At 37.6% G+C, this 17,691-nt stretch overlaps 1 protein-coding gene across 2 annotated transcripts in view; it reads left to right on the plus strand.

Annotated features, from left to right (window-relative positions):
* The window catches only part of LOC141492498 (peroxisomal ATPase PEX1-like), a 51,527-nt gene that overhangs the window by 3,429 nt on the left and 30,407 nt on the right, over positions 1–17,691 (plus strand). Inside the window, exons 1-6 of one of the 2 annotated variants that reach the window (XM_074192821.1) lie at positions 3–206; positions 10,517–10,657; positions 12,409–12,492; positions 12,736–12,850; positions 12,940–13,718; positions 16,646–16,765. In XM_074192821.1, the coding sequence (XP_074048922.1) occupies positions 75–206; positions 10,517–10,657; positions 12,409–12,492; positions 12,736–12,850; positions 12,940–13,718; positions 16,646–16,765 (1,371 nt within the window). In that variant the 5' untranslated portion in view covers positions 3–74. Of the gene's footprint in view, positions 1–2; positions 207–10,516; positions 10,658–12,408; positions 12,493–12,735; positions 12,851–12,939; positions 13,719–16,645; positions 16,766–17,691 lie in introns of those variants that run through there. The other variant, XM_074192820.1, reaches the window with a different exon arrangement.

Below are 17,691 nucleotides of genomic sequence, written 5' to 3' on the forward strand. Positions count from 1 at the left end.
GCGCGACGCGGCTCGGCTCGGCTCGGCTCGGCTCGGCCCGGTCCGGTCCGGTCCGGCCCGCTGGCTCGCTCGCGATGTGGGGCAGCGGCCGCCTCGAGGGCTCCGCGGCTGGGGGCGGCGCGGCCGTCACCGTCGCCTTCTCCCACGTCCGCGACTGCTTCCTGCACCTGCCGCGGGCGCTCGCGGCCCAGCTGCACCTCCAGCAGGTAACGCGCTCGGGCAGCCCCCCCCACCGCGGGGCCGCGGGGCCGCGGGGGCCGCGGCCGGCAGCTGCCGCCTCGGGCCTGCCCGGCGCCCCGGCCGGGGCTGGAGCCGGGGCTGGAGCCGGGGCTGGAGCCGGGGCTGGAGCCGGGGCCGCCGCCGGGGCCGCCCCCGGGAGCCCCCTCCCCGCGCCGAGAGCTTGGGCCCGGGCAGCCCGCGGGGCCGCGGAAGGGGCGTCTGCGGGGGCCGCGCAGGCGCGGGGCGCCTCCGAGCGGCCTTCTCCCGCCCGACGCGGACTTGTGCTTTTTAAGAATTGGTTTTTTTAGGGTTTTAGGTTTTTGCAAGGCAAATGGGGTTGGCCAAGGCCACACAGCTAGGTCTTTATTAAGTGTTTGAGGTCGGATTTTGAACCCAGGTCCTCCTGACTCCAGGGCCGGTGCTTTATCCACTGCGCCACCCGAAATACATGCATATATACACACATATGTGTGTGTATGTATATATATACATATTTATACATATATGTATATATACACACAGGTTCCCTTTAAATGGTGACTCCTTGCACCTAGAGACCCACATACAAGCACGTGCACACTGGAAATTCGGCAGTTCACATGTTAGAGCATGTTCGAACCGGCAGTTCACATGTTAGAGTATGTTTGGACCCTGCGGCTCACATGTTATTATAGCATGTTTGGATCCTGCAGCCTACATGTTATAATAGCATGTTTGGATCCTGCAGCCCACATGTTATTATAGCATGTTCTGTTTATTCTTCGTCACCCCATTTGGGGTTTTCTGGGCAAAGGTCCTGGAGAGGCTCACCATTTAATCTATGAGGAAACTGAGGTCAACAAGCCATTTGCCCACTGGTGTCTGTGAGTGGAGCTGAACTTCCTGTGCCACCTAGCTGCCCATGTTGTGTTATTATCTTGTATTTCATGTAAATATAACAAATCTTGTATTTAATATATGTTTATATTCTCATATTAATACAAATAAATCCACTTTTTTTTACTGTAACAGAAATTTCTAATTTATTTTGTTAACAGTTGTGCTCTCAAGTAATGTTATCATGTAAGAAGCCTTCATCTTAATCATCCCCTTCAGTTAATCCTGCTATACCTGACTGGTTAAATCATTTGTTAATCATTTGAAAAAAATATAAATATATGTATGTGTGTATACATATATATATACATAGTGTGTGTATACATATGTGTATATGCATGTTTGTGTACATACACTCACATATTACATAAACACCAGCCACATCTCAAAGCTTCCATTTGAAGGGTGACAATACTAATATGAGTTTTGATGTAAGAAATTACTCCCAATATTAGTTCCCCTTTTGGGGAAGTAGCAGGTCCCCTTTCATTGTAATTCTTCAGATAAATCATTGTTGGGATATTGTAGAGAAGATTTCTTTCTAGGTCTTGATTAGACTACTGGCTTCCCTGGTTTCTTTTATTCTCAGATTTTGTGATTTTTGTTATTTACGTATCTAAAAATTGCTATGAGGATGTAGGTATACTGGCAGTATAAATGTACTCCTTAGGACAGGTGGGATGGATTGAATTCAGAATCTGTTAAGGTGCCTCGAGCCTGGGAATTAGGATGGAAGTATTGAATTAGAATAAGATGAATAGATGAAGGAAACCTTAGCTCTCCTATGTGAGATCTTAGCATACAGTAAATTCATTCAGTTCTGCATATTTTAATGCTGCTTATAGTGAAGGACAGTGAAAGATATAAAGATGAAGATAACAGTCTTTGCCTAATAGCCTGTAACAAGAATTCTGAAACTTTTTAGTCCCAGGACCTCTTGATATTCTTTTTTTAAAAAAATATTTTATTTATTTTTTCCAACTACATGCAATAGTAGTTTTCAGCCATCATTTTTTGCAAGGTTTTGAGTTTCTGGAGTCAGAAGTACCTGAGTTCAAATCTAGCCTCCAACAGTTAATAATTACCTAGCTGTGTGGCCTTGGACAAGCCACTTAATTAACTCCATTGTCTTGCAAAACGTTAAAAAAAAGTAGTGGGGGTTATAGGGTGGGGTGTTGAACTAGATAACCTCTAGGATTTCTTCTTACTCTAAATCTATCTTATTAGAAATAAGTAGAAGCTTATTACAAAGGTCCTCATCTTGGCTTCCTTTCCTAGCATTCCTAAGACTGGAAAGAACCATTTAGGGATTTCCAGAAGTCATAGTCCATATGACCAGTAAGCATATTTTTAAACAATATGTACCAGGCACTATGCTAATACCAGGTGTATCACATTCTAATGGAGACAACATGGAGTTAGAGGTGAAGAGGAGATAGTGTTCCAGGCATAGGGATAGAGCCATTGGAAGCATGTAATCAGGAGATGGAATGTTCAAAAGGCTGTAAGCAGGCTAGGATCACTGGATGATTCTGGGGAGGGTGATAAAGTGTAAGAAGATGAATCGTAAGAAAGAACCTGGTTGTAAAGGACTTTAACAGCCAAACAGAAGAGCTTGTATTTAATCATGAATGTGATAGGGTGAGTGATTGCAGGAAGTAGATTGGAGAACCATTGTTACCACATTTTAAATACAGACCTCAGGGGTGGCTAGGTGGCATAGTGGATAAAGCACCGGCCCTGGAGTCGGGAGTACCTGGTTTCAAATCTGGTCTCAGACACTTGATAATTACCTAGCTGTGTGGCCTTGGGCAAGCCACTTAACCCCGTTTGCCTTGCAAAAACCTAAAGAGAAAAAAAAAAGTAAATACAGAGCTCACCTGAATATTGATCTTGCATTTTGCAAGGACTTTATTGAGTGTATATAGGTGTGAAAGGAGTTTGAGGAGGGGTGAGAGAGGTAAAGTCCTGTGGATATGATCAGTCTTGCACTTTAGGTAAATCAGGATGAACTAGAGTGGGGAGAAATTTTGAGTCAGGGAGATCAGCCAGAAGGGTATTGCCACTGCTCAGGTGGGAGGTAATGAAGATCTGCACCTAAGGGGTGACTGAAAGTAGAGAAGAGGGGACATTGAAGGAAAATAGTGTAGAAGTAGAAATGATAAGTCCTGACAACAGATTGGAGAACTTCCTTTCCCTAATGGAGTTTTATTTTTTTCTTGAAGTTTGGCTTCATTGTTCTATTTGAAGATAATGACTGTCGAATCCGGCTTCTGGCACTTAATAATTATCTAGCTGTGTGATCTTGGGCAAGTCACTTAACCCCATTGCCTTGCAAAAACCAAAAAAAAAAAAGGATAAAGATAATGACTGGACCTGCTGCTCTCATTTGCAGTAGTAAGGAAAGGGGGAAAATGAGGATACTGATTTTGAAAAGCACAACTTCCCAAGTTTGTTTCGCATTCTGAAATTCTCTCTTTCATTGTACATCCTTTTATCGTTGCTATTATACCTTACAGAATCTTATTTACTTTATTTTTATAATTCCAACCTTTCTCTTGAAAACTCTTTCCAAGTGAGGAGGCTACTGGGGCATGGTGGAGAAGAAAGACTAGAGTATCAGCAGAGCTGAGAGAGGAATGAAGGTGTGAACAGGGAAGAAAGGAAAGGTTGAAATAGAAAACTGAACTGAAGAGAGTGATTCCAAGGAAAAGATTGGAATAAAATCCTAAGCCAAAACCTTGACTGTTTTAAGTTGCAAATAAAACAAACCATAGCAAATGAATATAATCTTTTTATAAAGAATTATGAATTGAAAGCATTTGTGATTGATTAGAAAAATCTAAATAGATGATTTAAATCTACACAGTATTTTTAAAGCATAAAATTGATATTTATGCTACCAATAGGGCAAAATAGTCTTCAAAATTTGTCCTAGAAAAAGAAAGACATCTATTATTTGTACCTATTTTTTGATACTGCTGAATAAATCTATGACTAATACTGAAATTGTCAGACTAAATCTGTCTGAGTCATTTATTGAAAGACCCCTTTCCCAAGCTGCAATTATATGACTAGTTAGAAAGAATCATACTAGGGGGAGCCAGGACAGCAGAGTATAATCCAGGACCCAGCTGAACTCCCATAATTCCCTTCCAAACAACTTTAACTCCTTAAATCAAGAGACCTTTTTTTCAGTCAAAGACAGCTTTGGAGGTTCACAGAAGAGGCCTCTATTACTGGGGTGAGCCAGCCAGTGCCTGCAGTAGGAGCACTATTGACAGACCCTGTAGGGGGCTGCCACAGCACCAGCAGCAGCTTCAGGAGCTCTCAACCTTGAAGTAGTAAGGAATGAAACAATTGATCAGAGAGCATTTAGAGGGGATTTTTTGCTGTCACTGGATGCAACTTGCACTGATAGGCAACTCTTAATTTCCAAAAGCAGTTCTAGGATGTAGATCCAGGTAGAGGAACTCTTGTGATTGGTCACAAGAGAGCAGAAGCCTTGGTCACTATTCACAGGGTCAAGAGGAATACTAAGATTTGATGCCACAGGAGAGCAGGATATTTGGTCACTGTTCCAAACTCAAGAGAAGTACTTCCAGTTGCAGGGGAACAGGATTTCTTACTAGATAAAGACCACAGCACACTCCAGAAGAGCAGTGACCACACCTCTTCCAAGATAACACCATCTTGGAAATCCTGAAAATTTACAGGATCTCCTCCCCTCCCTGCCCCAAACTAGCTTTGGAAACAGTGCCTCCCCTCCACCAGGTGAGCACCCATCTTTACCATAAAGTAAAAAGGCAAGAAATAGACTGACAAAATATTGTACTTTATAAAAAAAAAAGAACATAATCTCAAGAAGCTGTGTCACTTACTGGAAAGACCAAGACATATACTTAGAAGAAGAGAGTAAGATAAAAACAGCTACAAGCAAAACCTCAAAGGTCCAAGGCCGGAAAGAATCCTGAATTGGTTCAAGAAGGAGATAAGTGTGATGGAGGAAAATTTGAGAAAAGAAATGAAAGTGATACAAGAAAATTATGAGTTGAGAACTACTTGGTAAAGAAGGCACCAAAAATAATGAAGAAAATAACATTAAAAAATGGAATGGACCTAATGGTTAAAGAATCACAAAAATTCACTGAAGGAAAGAATTGGAAAAAAAGGGGTAGAAAAGCTCACTGTAGAAAATAATTGCTTCAAAATTGGAATTGGGCAAGTGGAGCATGATTTCATGAGATTTAAAGAATGAAAAAATGGGAGCAGCTAGGTGGCACAGTGGATAGAGCACTGGCCCTGGATTCAGGAGTACCTGAGTTCAAATCCAGCCTCAGACACTTAATAATTACTTAGCTGTATGGCCTTGGGCAAGCCACTTAACCCCATTTGCCTTGCAAAAACCTAAAAAAAAAAAGAAAATAAAAAATAGAAGAAAATGTGAAATATCCCATTGGAAAAATAACTGACCTAGGAAACAGATCAAGGAGAGATGATTTAAGAATTTTTGGACTACTTGAAAGCCCTGATCAAAAAAAAAAAAGAACTTACTTAATGACTTCATGAAACTTCAAAAATGAAAGAATGAAAAAAATAGAAGATGTGAATTATCCCATTGGAAAAAAATAGCTGACCTTGGAAACAGATGAAGGAGAGTCAATTTAAGAATTTTTGGACTACCTGAAAGCCATGATCAAAAACAAGCCTGCACATAATAATTCAAGAAGTTATTGAGGAAAACTGCAGTGGTATTCTAGAACCAGAGGGCAAAATAGAAATGAAAAAAAAAAAATCATCCACCACCTCCTGAAAAATAACACAATATGAAAGCTCCCAGAATATCATTGCCAAATTTGAGAACTTCTAGGTTAAAGAGAAAATATTGCAAACAAATAAATAATTCAGATATTGTGGATCCACAGTTAAATTAACACAAGAGTTAGCAACATCCACCTTTTTTTTATTAAAGATTTTATTTGAGTTTTACAATTTTTCCCCCAATCTTCCCTCCCCCCCACCCCCCCACAGAAAGCAATTTGTCGGTCTTTACTTTGTTTCCTTGTTGTACATTGATCCAAATTGAGTGTGATGAGAGAGAAATCATAGCCTTAAGGAAGAAACAAAAAGTATAAGAGATATAACAAGATCAGATAATAAGATGTTTTTTTTTTCTAAATTAAAGGGAATAGTCCTTGAACTTTGTTCAAACTCCACAGTTCTTTATGTGGATACAGATGGTATTCTCCATTGCAGACAGCCCAAAATTGTCTCTGATTATTGCAATGATGGGATGAGCAAGTCCATTAAGGTTGATCATTATTCCCATGAGCAACTTCCATCTTAAAGAATCAGAAGATTTAGAATATGATATTCCAGAATGCAAAGGAGCTAATGTTAGAACCAAGAATAACTTATCCAGCAAAACTGAGTAATAAACAAACCTTCAGGGGAGAAATGTATATTTAAGCATTCATAGGGAAAAGAACAGCTGACTAGAAAATATGACATTCAAATATAAATATGAAAAAGTAAGTCATAAGAGACTCAGTAAAGTTAAACTGATTACATTCTTACCTGGAACCATGATACTTTGTAGCTCCTAAGAACTTTTATCACTATTAGAGCAGTTAGAAAAGTCTACAAAGATCATGTTGATTATGTTGGGATAATCTCAAAAAAAAAAGTAGGGGTGAGAAAGAGTTCTGCCCTGGGAAAAGGGAGAAGAAAGAGGTAGAATGGGAAAATTTTTCTCACGTAAAAGAGTTGTGTAAGAAAGAGATTTTATAGTGAAGAGGAAAATAGGGGTGGAGTGGATAATGCTTGAACCTCATTCTCTTCAGAATTAGTTCAAAGAGGATGAAAATTATATGTATATGTATATGTACATATCCATATGTTTACGCACACACACACACTCACACTCAGAAGGGGATTTAAATCTTTCTTACCCAAAGGGAAATAAGGGGAAGGAGATAAGAGATATGAGAGAGGAGAAAATGATAAATGATAAAAGAGAGGGAAGCAGTAGTCAGAAGTAAAACAAACTTTTTTAGGAAGGGCAGAATAAAAAGAGGAAAGATAAACAGGATGGAGAGAAATACACAATAATAATAACTATGAACATGAGTAGGATGAACTAATCTATAAAATGGAAGCAGATAGTCAAATGGATTAGAAAACAATCCATATGTATGAGAAACATAAAGATATGTAGAGAGTTAAAATAAATGATTTACATAATCTTATGCTTCAGATGAAATAGAAAAAAAGCAGGGATAATCATGATCTCAGACAAAGCAAAAGCAAAATAAATATAAATAAAAGTGACCATCAGGGATACTACATTTTGCTAAAAAGGTACTATAGACAGTGAAGTAATTAAAAAAAAACTTTAGAAACTTCCCTGATAAAGGCCTTATTTCTCAAACATAGAAAAGTGAGTCAGATTTATAAAAACTAAGAGCCATTTCCCAATTGACAAAGGATATGAACAGGGAGTTTTCAGAAAAAGAAATAAAAGCTATAGTCAATTGAAAAAATGTTCTAAATCACTATCAATTAGAAAAAGACAAAAGAAATGACCTCCTCGGGGCAGCTAGGTGGTACAGTGGATAGAGCACTGGGCCTTGGAATCAGGAGTTCCTGGGTTCAAATCTGACCTCAGACACTTAATAATTACTTAGCTGTGTGGCCTTGGGCAAGCCACTTAACCCCATTGCCTTGATAAATCTAAAAAAAGAAATGACCTCCTCAAACCTATCAGAAATGACATGTAGGAGGGAATAAAGGAAAACAGGCATATTAATGAAATGTTGGGAGAGTAGTGAATTAATCCAACCATTCTAGAGAATATGACAAAGGGGAAAAAACCTTGAGAGTCAGAGTTTCTGGGTCATAGATAATTAGGTTAGCCAGCAACCAATAAATTGATGGTCTGTGTTTTCTCCAAAAGACATGGAGAGCCTAAAAGTTTTGAATAAACCTTCCAAGGGAATTCCCTTGACAACTGACAATCCACCCAGACAGATGGATATATAACGAGGAGGTAAGCTCGAAGTCTTCAACTCCTCACTGAGCTACCTCCGACAGTCTGATCAGGAAATCCCTCTGCATCTCTGTATGAGCTGGGGCACCCTCAGTGCTGATGGCATCAGGCCTCCTTGTTGTGGGGTGGGGGAAGACAGGGAGGGTCTGCCCTAGACTTCAGAGCCTGCCCCTTCAGGGCTGGGGCCACTTCATGAGTCAGTTCTGTCTTTCAGAGACTGACCTTAGAGGGAAATAAAGGAGAAAAGCCTGGATCCTCATTTGATACCTGGTCACAGCTCAACTCCACAGAAACCTGTCCTTGTAGGGCTCATTTAAGATTGGTTTCCTCCACGGAGCTGTCCCCTCTCCAGTTCCAGGAACACTTGGGATCTGGGTCCCCAATCTAGGACCTTTTGCTGCCTTGGCTAATCCACTTATTTCACTCCGATGCTTTGTCTCTGTACTTAGCTCAGCACTTGGTCCAGAGTGGGGGCTTAAATGATTGTTGATTGATGATTGTCCAGATGTAGTGCAGGCTTCTGGAGAGCAGGAGCCTGGTTTTCTGCTAATCTTGCATCCCCCAGAGTGATGGGCACAGAAAAGGTACTCAATAATTTTTTTCTAGTTATCAATAATTTTAAAAGTTAGTTCCTAATATTATGGTTCTCTTTGAGAACAAAGGACACACAATAACAGCAACATCAAAATAATTTCTCTCAAGAACAATTTTGAACTATGCCTAGGGGCCTGTGTATGTAAAGTTGTACAGATCTACTACTAGGTCTAAATCCCATAGGGATCAAAGGACCTTTTGTTTATCTTTTCAGTGTGTCTGACTCTATGACTCTGTTTGGGGTTTTCTTGGCATAGACATTGGAGTGGTTTGCCATTTCCTTCTCCTGCTCACTTGACAAGGAAGAAACTGGGGTAAACATGGTTTAGTGACTTGTCCAGGATCACACAGTAAATGTCTGAGATCAGATTTGAACTCAGGAAGAGGAGTCTTCCAGACTCCAAGCTTGGAGCTCTTATACATTGAGTCATCTATCTGGCTTTTCCCAGGAAAAGGACTTCTATATTCAAAAATATTTACAGCAACCTTTTTAAAGAATTGGGAGGGGAATCATAATTTGGTAAATGGCTGAACAAGTTGTGGCTTTAGTTGGTTGGTTGTTTTTCTTCTATCTCGAAGACAATTGTGAAATGATGTCACTATGTTTAAGAGTCAAGTTACAGTGTGTCCAACTGTGACTTATGAGACCAGTCTAAGCTCAGAACACTGTCTACCACAGGTTAGGTACAAAGAGTCCACGTGAATATTTGGGTGGATTCCCCATAATTTGCACGTCTTGTATTTCTTTTGAATACTTTGCTCTGGTCATAGAGAACAGTTCCTTCTCTGATACGAGTACACCATAATGGGTAGTACTGTGCCAGCATCTCCCATGTTACAATCAGTTCCAAAGTTTTTTTAGAGAGACCTTTAGATACATATGATTATGGTGGAGTACTATTGTGCTATAAGAAATGATGAGATGGTAGTTTTGGAAAAGTGTGGCAAGAATTATATGGACTATTACAAAGGAAAGTGAAAAATACCAGGAAATCGTTGTGCACAATAAGAGCAATTATGTAATGATGATCAACTATGAAAGACTTCATTACTCTAATCAATACACTTAATTAAGATAATTCCAAAGGATTTATAGTTCCAAAAAATATTTTTGGTAGTTTAATTGGTATGGCACTGAATAGATATATTTAGGTGGATTTGTCTTTTTTTTTTACTTGGCCTACTCAGAAACAGTTAATATTTTTCTACTTGTTTACATCTCATTCTACATGAAATGCATTTTGTATTTTGTCTTCTTGTAGTTCCTGGGTTTGTCTTGGTGGGTAGATTCCCAAGTATTTTGTATTGTCTACAGTTATTTTAGATCTAAGACAATTCCCTAAGGACTCATGAAAATCTATATGGAAAAAGAACCAACAAACTCAGTACAAATTGAAGTATAATGTTCTCTCTTGTTTTTTTTTCTTTTTTGTTATATGGCTGATATGGAAATACGTTTTGCATGATTTCATATGTTGTTTCATCATGCTGTTTACCTTCTCAAGGGGTGAAGGAGGAGTGGGAGAGAGGGAGAAAATTTGGAACTCAATTATAAAAGTGTTAAAAAAATAAATCATAATTTTAAAAAGAAGGATCTTTAAGGATTTATTTGTATCGCACATCAAATCTGGATTCCATGTACAAAATATCTCCCAACCTTAAAAGGCATTCTTTGGTTATATATAGGTAAATAGAACGGGTTTTGTTTGATATTGATTACTGCATGAAAATTGTGATATATAATTTTCCTCTCATTTTTCTTCTCTCTAATATGAACAGAATCAAGCTATAGAAGTGGCTTGGGGACACCAGCCTATATTCTTGAGCTGGGTGGAAGGGAGACATTCTATCCATGGTGAAAATGTGGCTGAGATTAATACTCAGGTTGGCCAGAAACTTGGAATTTCAGATGGAGAACAGGTAAGAATGTAATGATGTGAAGGAGGGATTCATTTAATCTAATGTAATATAAAATAATAATGAAAACAGACTATAACAACATTCATATTCAATTTTCAAAGTAAAAAGAGAGAAAGCTTATTTTTCTATGGTAAACTCATATGTTTAAAAAAAAAGACTAAAAGAATAAAATACTTTTTCTAAACTTAAAGTCCACTTCTGACTATGGCCTACATTCAGTTCCTGGACTGTTCCAAACTAAAGTCACAGTAATTTCCTCCCAGAGTTGCTTTACCAGCTGACTCATAACTGCCTGCTTGCCAGATCCTTTACCTTCTTAGAGATGACATTGAGAGCTACAAGTATGTTCTTCTGGCAAAGTGGTGCTTCTGTCAAGTTTTCCTGATAGAAGAAAGCCTATCATTCCATAGTTATTGGGAAAGCTCCTATCATATCCTGGATGTGTCCAAAGAACATGAAGCACATGCTTCCAGAGACGTCTCTTTTGTTTCTCCCTTTCATGATCATCATTGCTCAGTTGTTCTTCCCACCTTGTTTTCATCATTGGTTTCTTAGATCTCCATGTAGAAACATGTTAGTTCTACTCTGCTCCAGATCTTAGATTTTTCCGTACTTTGAAACAAGGTTATACCCTTCCATTTCTGTATTTGAATCATGGGTCTTATCCCATTTGTGTTAAAATTTAAATTCCCTTTATTGGTATCTAGGTATCTGAGGTAAAACTTATTTTTCTCAACCTTCTTGCTTGTTATTTTCTCCTATGAACTGTGTTAGAATACTAGGTTCTAATTCTTATCACAACACAAGGTTCTAATTCTTATTACAAAACACAAGATTTTTTTTTAATCATTTATTTATAAGTAGATTCCTAATTGCATTTTTATAGATCCTTTATACCACAACTATGCCATTGGATCTCTGGCTCCTGATAAACTAAAAAGAGAAAAAATATTAACTCACATAAGTTCAGAGATTTCTACCTTTTTGGTAGCATATATTAGGTAATAAATGCTTGTTGATTGATTGGTAAAGAGCAACTCTGTTCCATACCTGTTTGTCTAGAGTGATGCATAGATGAGATATCATAGATGATAGAATGTAAGGGAAATATTATTGACAAATTGTGGCATTAGCAATGTAAGATTTAGATATATTGAACCTTTGGCTCTTGTTCAGTACCAATTTCAATTTCAGTATAGTTCTGCTTTCTGGATATTATTATTATAAATTATTTTCATAAAATATGTTCTAATATTATTTATAATTAATATAGGTAAACCCCACATAAAGTTGCCCTGTATTACATGTTGTATACAAAATTATTATTAATACTTTATAACCAAACCCCTCCATAAAAAGAGTGTATCACACTGTAATATCATTTAGTTGATTACTTGATGATCTAATGGTAGATGAACTGCCTCCTATAATATTTTTTTGCTAATTTCCTATTTTCATGAAACTAATAAATGTCTTTAGGTGGGATGTGCCTGTGTAGATATAAATCATAAATTGTAATTGGATCTAAGAAATTACTTGATACCATTTCCTTTTATATTTACATATTATATCTTTATATATTTATATTTATTCTGATATCTCCTGATGATATTTGGTATACCGCTGCTATATCTGTAGCATTTTTCTTAAATGGTAGGTATGCCACATTATATCTCAGTATTGCTTAAATATTTTATTTTTCACAGTTTTGTACTCAGAATTCTAATGTACAAAAATTGTATTTTTGTTAGGTATTCCTCAGACCCTGTTCCCATGTGATGTCTTGTCATCAAGTTGAGGTGAAACCCCTCTCAGCGGATGATTGGGAGATACTGGTAAAAAAACAAAGTCAAATGTATTCCCATATTAAAGATCGACTCTATTAAAGTAACATTTTCATTGATTTTTCCTTCTCTGGATATTAATTATAAGCTTCCTAAAGTGCTATTACTCTGATTCAAATCAGATCTGATTTCATTGTTAGACAAAATAATTGCTTGGAAACAAATGCAAAATGTCATTTGAGTCTTTTTTTGTATGTTTGTTTTGTTTTCCTGATGGCTGTAAAATTGTTCCAGGAGCTGCATGCTTCTTCTCTTGAACAGCATCTACTTGATCAGATTCGAATAGTCTTTCCAAATGCAATTTTCCCTGTTTGGGTTGATCAGCAGACATACATTTATATCCAGATTGGTGAGTGCCATTTTGAAGTTCTTATTTTACAGCGCTGCCTTAATCCTAATGTAGAGGCCAATGTACTAATGAGTTTGTTTTCTTCCCAGTTGCACTAGTGCCAGCTGCCCCTTATGGTAGGTTGGAAAATGACACAGAACTCTTTGTTCATCCCAAGACACGCCAGACCAAAGAAAATACCACAGATCTGTCCTTTTCTAGGGCAGATGGTACACAAGGAATATTTAATAAATATAGAAGAGACCCAGAAGACCTGATGGGGGGATGTCAAACAAAACAACTGCCTTCAAGCACTGCAGGAGCCCATGAACTGAATAAGCAAGATTCAGATCCTATTTTTGGCATGTTTACAATGCCAAATATATGGAACCTAATGGGGAGCATTTTTTCTTATGGAACTGAGAAAAAGATTGACACCCCCTGGGGTTCAAGTGAAATTAATGCATTCAAAAATATGCAGTTAACAGTTGTTCCAAAAGACTCTGTTTTTAGAGTAGGTCATTCTCAGCCACCCAGCATGCAACGTGTGTCAGCGACATCTTTCTTTCAGAAAGACCATGCCATTCATATTTTTCCCTGGAATCAGCAATATTTTGATTTGGAACCCAGTTTTACTGTGACCTATGGAAAGTTAACTCAGCTCCTCTCCCCAAAGCAACAATCAACTGAAACAAAGCAAAATATCTTGTCACCGAAAAAGGAAAAGCAGATGGCTTTGCAACAAGACAAAAAAGAGATTCGCTCAGGTAGTAGTCAAGCAGTTGGTAAGGCCTGTGTGGTACAGATAGTCTGGAATGGACTTGAAGAACTGAAGAATTGTGTACAGTATAACAACACTATAGAAACTCTCCATACTGGGAAAGTTTGGGTATGTGTGAATCTTGGATCTTGGGGGGAAAGGAACTCATTTGTGTATTTATAACCCTTGATACTATAAAATAGAATATTCTCTGTGAAAATGGTAATGTGTTATATCAGGAAAACAGAATCTAAAATTTTTCTCTATAGTGTGCTGGATGTAGGGAGATAACATTCTAATGTTATAGTAAAATCATTGGTTATTATGTAAATTGTATTAGCACTATCTGACAAATGCAAATTAGGGCCACATCCCTACTTAGTATTTGAGTATTCACAGTAAGGTGTATTATAAAAATGAAATAGATTAATGAAAAGTACTATTTGGTATTTATGAAGTAACTACAATATGCCTACAGTTGTGTTAAGTGTTATGATAAATTATTACCCCATTTTGTCTCCATTATTTGGTAGCAAAAAAGATTTTCTCTCAAGATTATCCCTTTGCTTTTAGACAATTTGCTGCATAGCCTGTAAAGTAGTGGTATATTCACTCTGCCCCAAACCTTCTACTACTTGCTATCCTTTCTTCCTCTCTCATGAGCTGAGGCAGGTTTGGCTTGCTGTTGGGGAAAGTAGATGCCATCCCATGGGAACCCTATTCCAGTTCCAAAGAGGAAAGAGTTTAGGGAAGTAGGGCTAAAGAAGGAGTCCTTCATTGGAGGAAGGCATCATCTCCTTTGTCTGCAGCTCCCAGCTACCTATGACTGACGTATACATACAGCATCTCATAGGCATTTCACATTCAATTTTCTGCTACATATTTTATCTGGATTATCCTGTTGTCACCTAAAATTCATAATTTCTAAAAACTGAGCTCATCCTTATAATCTCAGAACTGACTGACCCTAACTTTTTCTATTTCTATTAATACTACCATACATGTTCATAGAATTCAGACCTTTCCAGAAGGAAACTTGAAGGTCATCTGTTCCTGCCCTTTCATTTTAAAGATAAGGGCATGGATCCCAAGAGCTGAAGTGAGAACTTCTCCAAAGTCCACACTAAGATGGAATACTAGTGTGCCCCCCCCCCAGGGACTGGCTTTCCCCCAGACTGCTGCTCCACCAGCTGGTCTGTTCACTTCAATTCATGCCAAACCATGTACAGTCACCATCCTGGAACTCCTCTCCCTGTTCTGTTCATGTCCCCTTCGTTTTTTTTGTTTGTTTGTTTGTTTGGGTTTTTTTTGCAAAGCAGTGGGGTTAAGTGGCTTGCCCAAGGCCACATGGCTAGGTAATTATTAAGTGTCTGAGGCCGGATTTGAACTCAGGTACTCCTGACTCCAAGGCCAGTGCTCTATCCACTGCGCCACCTAGCCACCCCCCCCCTTCATTTTTCATGACAGAGCTCACCCTCATCTTTTCTGGGAGATGAGGGAAACTGCCTTCTCTGCCCTCTCTGCATCTTTAGAATTTCATTTAACTCTTCATATCATGCTACCTATGATAGCTCTTATCCTGCTTTGTATCAGTATTTAACATTTGATTATCATTCTTGCCATGGTCCCAAATTCTTTTGAGGGCAAGAATCTTGTCTGACAGTTCTGTTCTTACTGTGCCTAGCACACTGCTGCATAAATAGAAGACACCAGAGTTAAAAGATGAAGAGCAAATGATAAAATGAGAAGGGAAAAAAGAGAAGAGGAAGGATGAAAAAATCCTCTGAGGCCAAGAATTTCCAATCAGTAGCTTTTGTGAAATATCTACTGTGTGCCAGGCAGTGTATTAGACCCTGGGTTCCTAACACTGTAGCTGATAGGAGATATTTGTATTTGCTTGAAAAATAAAGATTGATGTAGTTGACACGGTGCTAATAGTAAATACTGGAAACAGAAGCAAGAAGGTAGCTTGACTCCCCATAAATTTCACATCACTTTTTCTGTTCTGTAAGAATGGTCTTGGTGAAGGGAGCATAATAACAGCTTCCACACTTTTTTGTTGATCGATTGATTGTTGGAAATACTGACAGATCATTGAGTGGGAAGAGCTCAAATCTTTGCCACTTTGCAATAGATGATGTCAGGTTTGATTGATTATAATTCATTTGTTAATTAGAGATTCCTTTCTTAAGCAGCAAATAGCCATTGGTCAAGATTTTAATCCAAGGCAGTGCAGCAGATTTTTGTTTGGGCATCAAGTTAGGATTATTCACTTCTATTCCTACTATTTCTGTTCTTTTAATATTTAGTCTTTTGGATATACTTAGAGGTTGTTTATTTTATAGCTTCTGTCTAAAGATACTACAGCTAAAATCTGGACTTCAGAAGGTCGGGTAAATGGTGAAGATAGATTAATTGAGTTTTTACCCTCTTTTATTGCCATATATATAAGCATCTTAGTGGGGAGAACACTTCATCTTTTGCTTTTAGGTTTACAGCTTCTGCCTAAAATTGGTAGATGATCTCTGATCTTGTGGGGTTAGTTGTGATTACCTCTCCCAACAAACCACAGCTTCTTGTTCGTTCAGCTAACAAATATTTATAAAGTATCTACTGTAGAATATGTGTTAGGCACATAGGAAGGATAAAAAGTTAAGATACAAGTTCTGCTTATTGAAACTTCTAGTTCTAAATGATACAGTTTAACTCACATGTAGTTCAACTATGAAATTAAGATTAATTTGAACCTTTCTTATTGAAAGAAAGCTATATTGAAAACTTTCAGTTCAGCTCAGAATATTTCTTTTTACAGCACCTTGTTCTAAGAAGAGGAAATAACTGAGATTAAAGAATTTAATTTTTAGAGCCTTTCCCCTTCTTTTTTAAAATCAGACCTGCCTAGCTAGCACTCATTAATTTTGGTAACTTGGATAATTTCATCTGAAACTGTGGAAATGAAAAGTATTCTCTATTTTATGAACCATTATAGCTAAATTGAACATTAAATACTTCTTTCTGAATGTTGATGTTTAACATTTTCTATACATTTATTTCAGATTCCAGAAGAAATGAGAAAAAGACTGAACATACAAATGCATTCAGCTGTCCGAATATCACCAGTGAAATCAATCCCCCAAATTCCAAAATCTATCAAATTGCAGCCTAGAGAAAATTTAGTGAGTATAAATTCCTGTTGCATTCAAATCCTTTTGTGTGTATGGTGTAATTAATGGTATTGTTTCAGTAGTATTTCTTTATGTTGTGTGAATCAAGTAGACACTCAAAAGTGTGTGTTTGCATAGGTGCTTAACAATTTTGACTTCTGAAAGTTTTGCTGACACTCTTTTAACATCCATTTCTCTTGGCCATTATTTTTCTTCTTGTGGCTAATTAGTATAATTTCCAGATTTTGATTAATATTTATTAGAGTTAAATACTTCCCCTGGATTAGGACTAGAGTTACCAGTGTGTTACCAATTTTGAAATAATTTTGAATGTAATAAAAGGAATTTATTTTGTAAAAATATTTATCATTTAATTAGCCTTTGAGCTCAACTTGTATGTTAATTTTGTTGTCAATTTAGAATGCAGGCCACCCATACCTTTTCATCCCCTGAATTTTTTGTCCATTTCTTCTCATAAGCACTTTGTCCAGGGCTTTTTACATTTCCTAGAACTCAACCTGTCTGCCTGTTATCATTCACTTTTATTGAATGACCAGCCCATTTCCTTTTCCAATTGTATAATCCTGGATGATATCTGAACACAATTTCATCTTTCATAATTCAAAATGGTTGTCCAGATATTTGGAAAAAATCAATGGTCTTGAGATTAGAAGAACTAAATTTAAGACCTAGCTCTGTGGGCAAATCACCAAATTTCTCTGAGCCTTACTTAGAAAGGATCACATTTGGATAACTTATCTCACATGGTTGTTAGGAAGAAAATGTATTCTAAGTCTTGAAATGCTATAGTTATTGTTGTGTTGTTATCTTTAATGTTTGATCATTATCATTATAGATATATAATTGTGGAACTGTGATAGAATTGGATTGATAGCTAATCCTAATCCAGGGAAGTATTAACTCTTGTTAGTTTAGCT

The sequence above is a fragment of the Macrotis lagotis genome, chromosome 7 (assembly GCF_037893015.1).
Source record: "Macrotis lagotis isolate mMagLag1 chromosome 7, bilby.v1.9.chrom.fasta, whole genome shotgun sequence".
Classification (NCBI taxonomy): domain Eukaryota; kingdom Metazoa; phylum Chordata; class Mammalia; order Peramelemorphia; family Peramelidae; genus Macrotis; species Macrotis lagotis.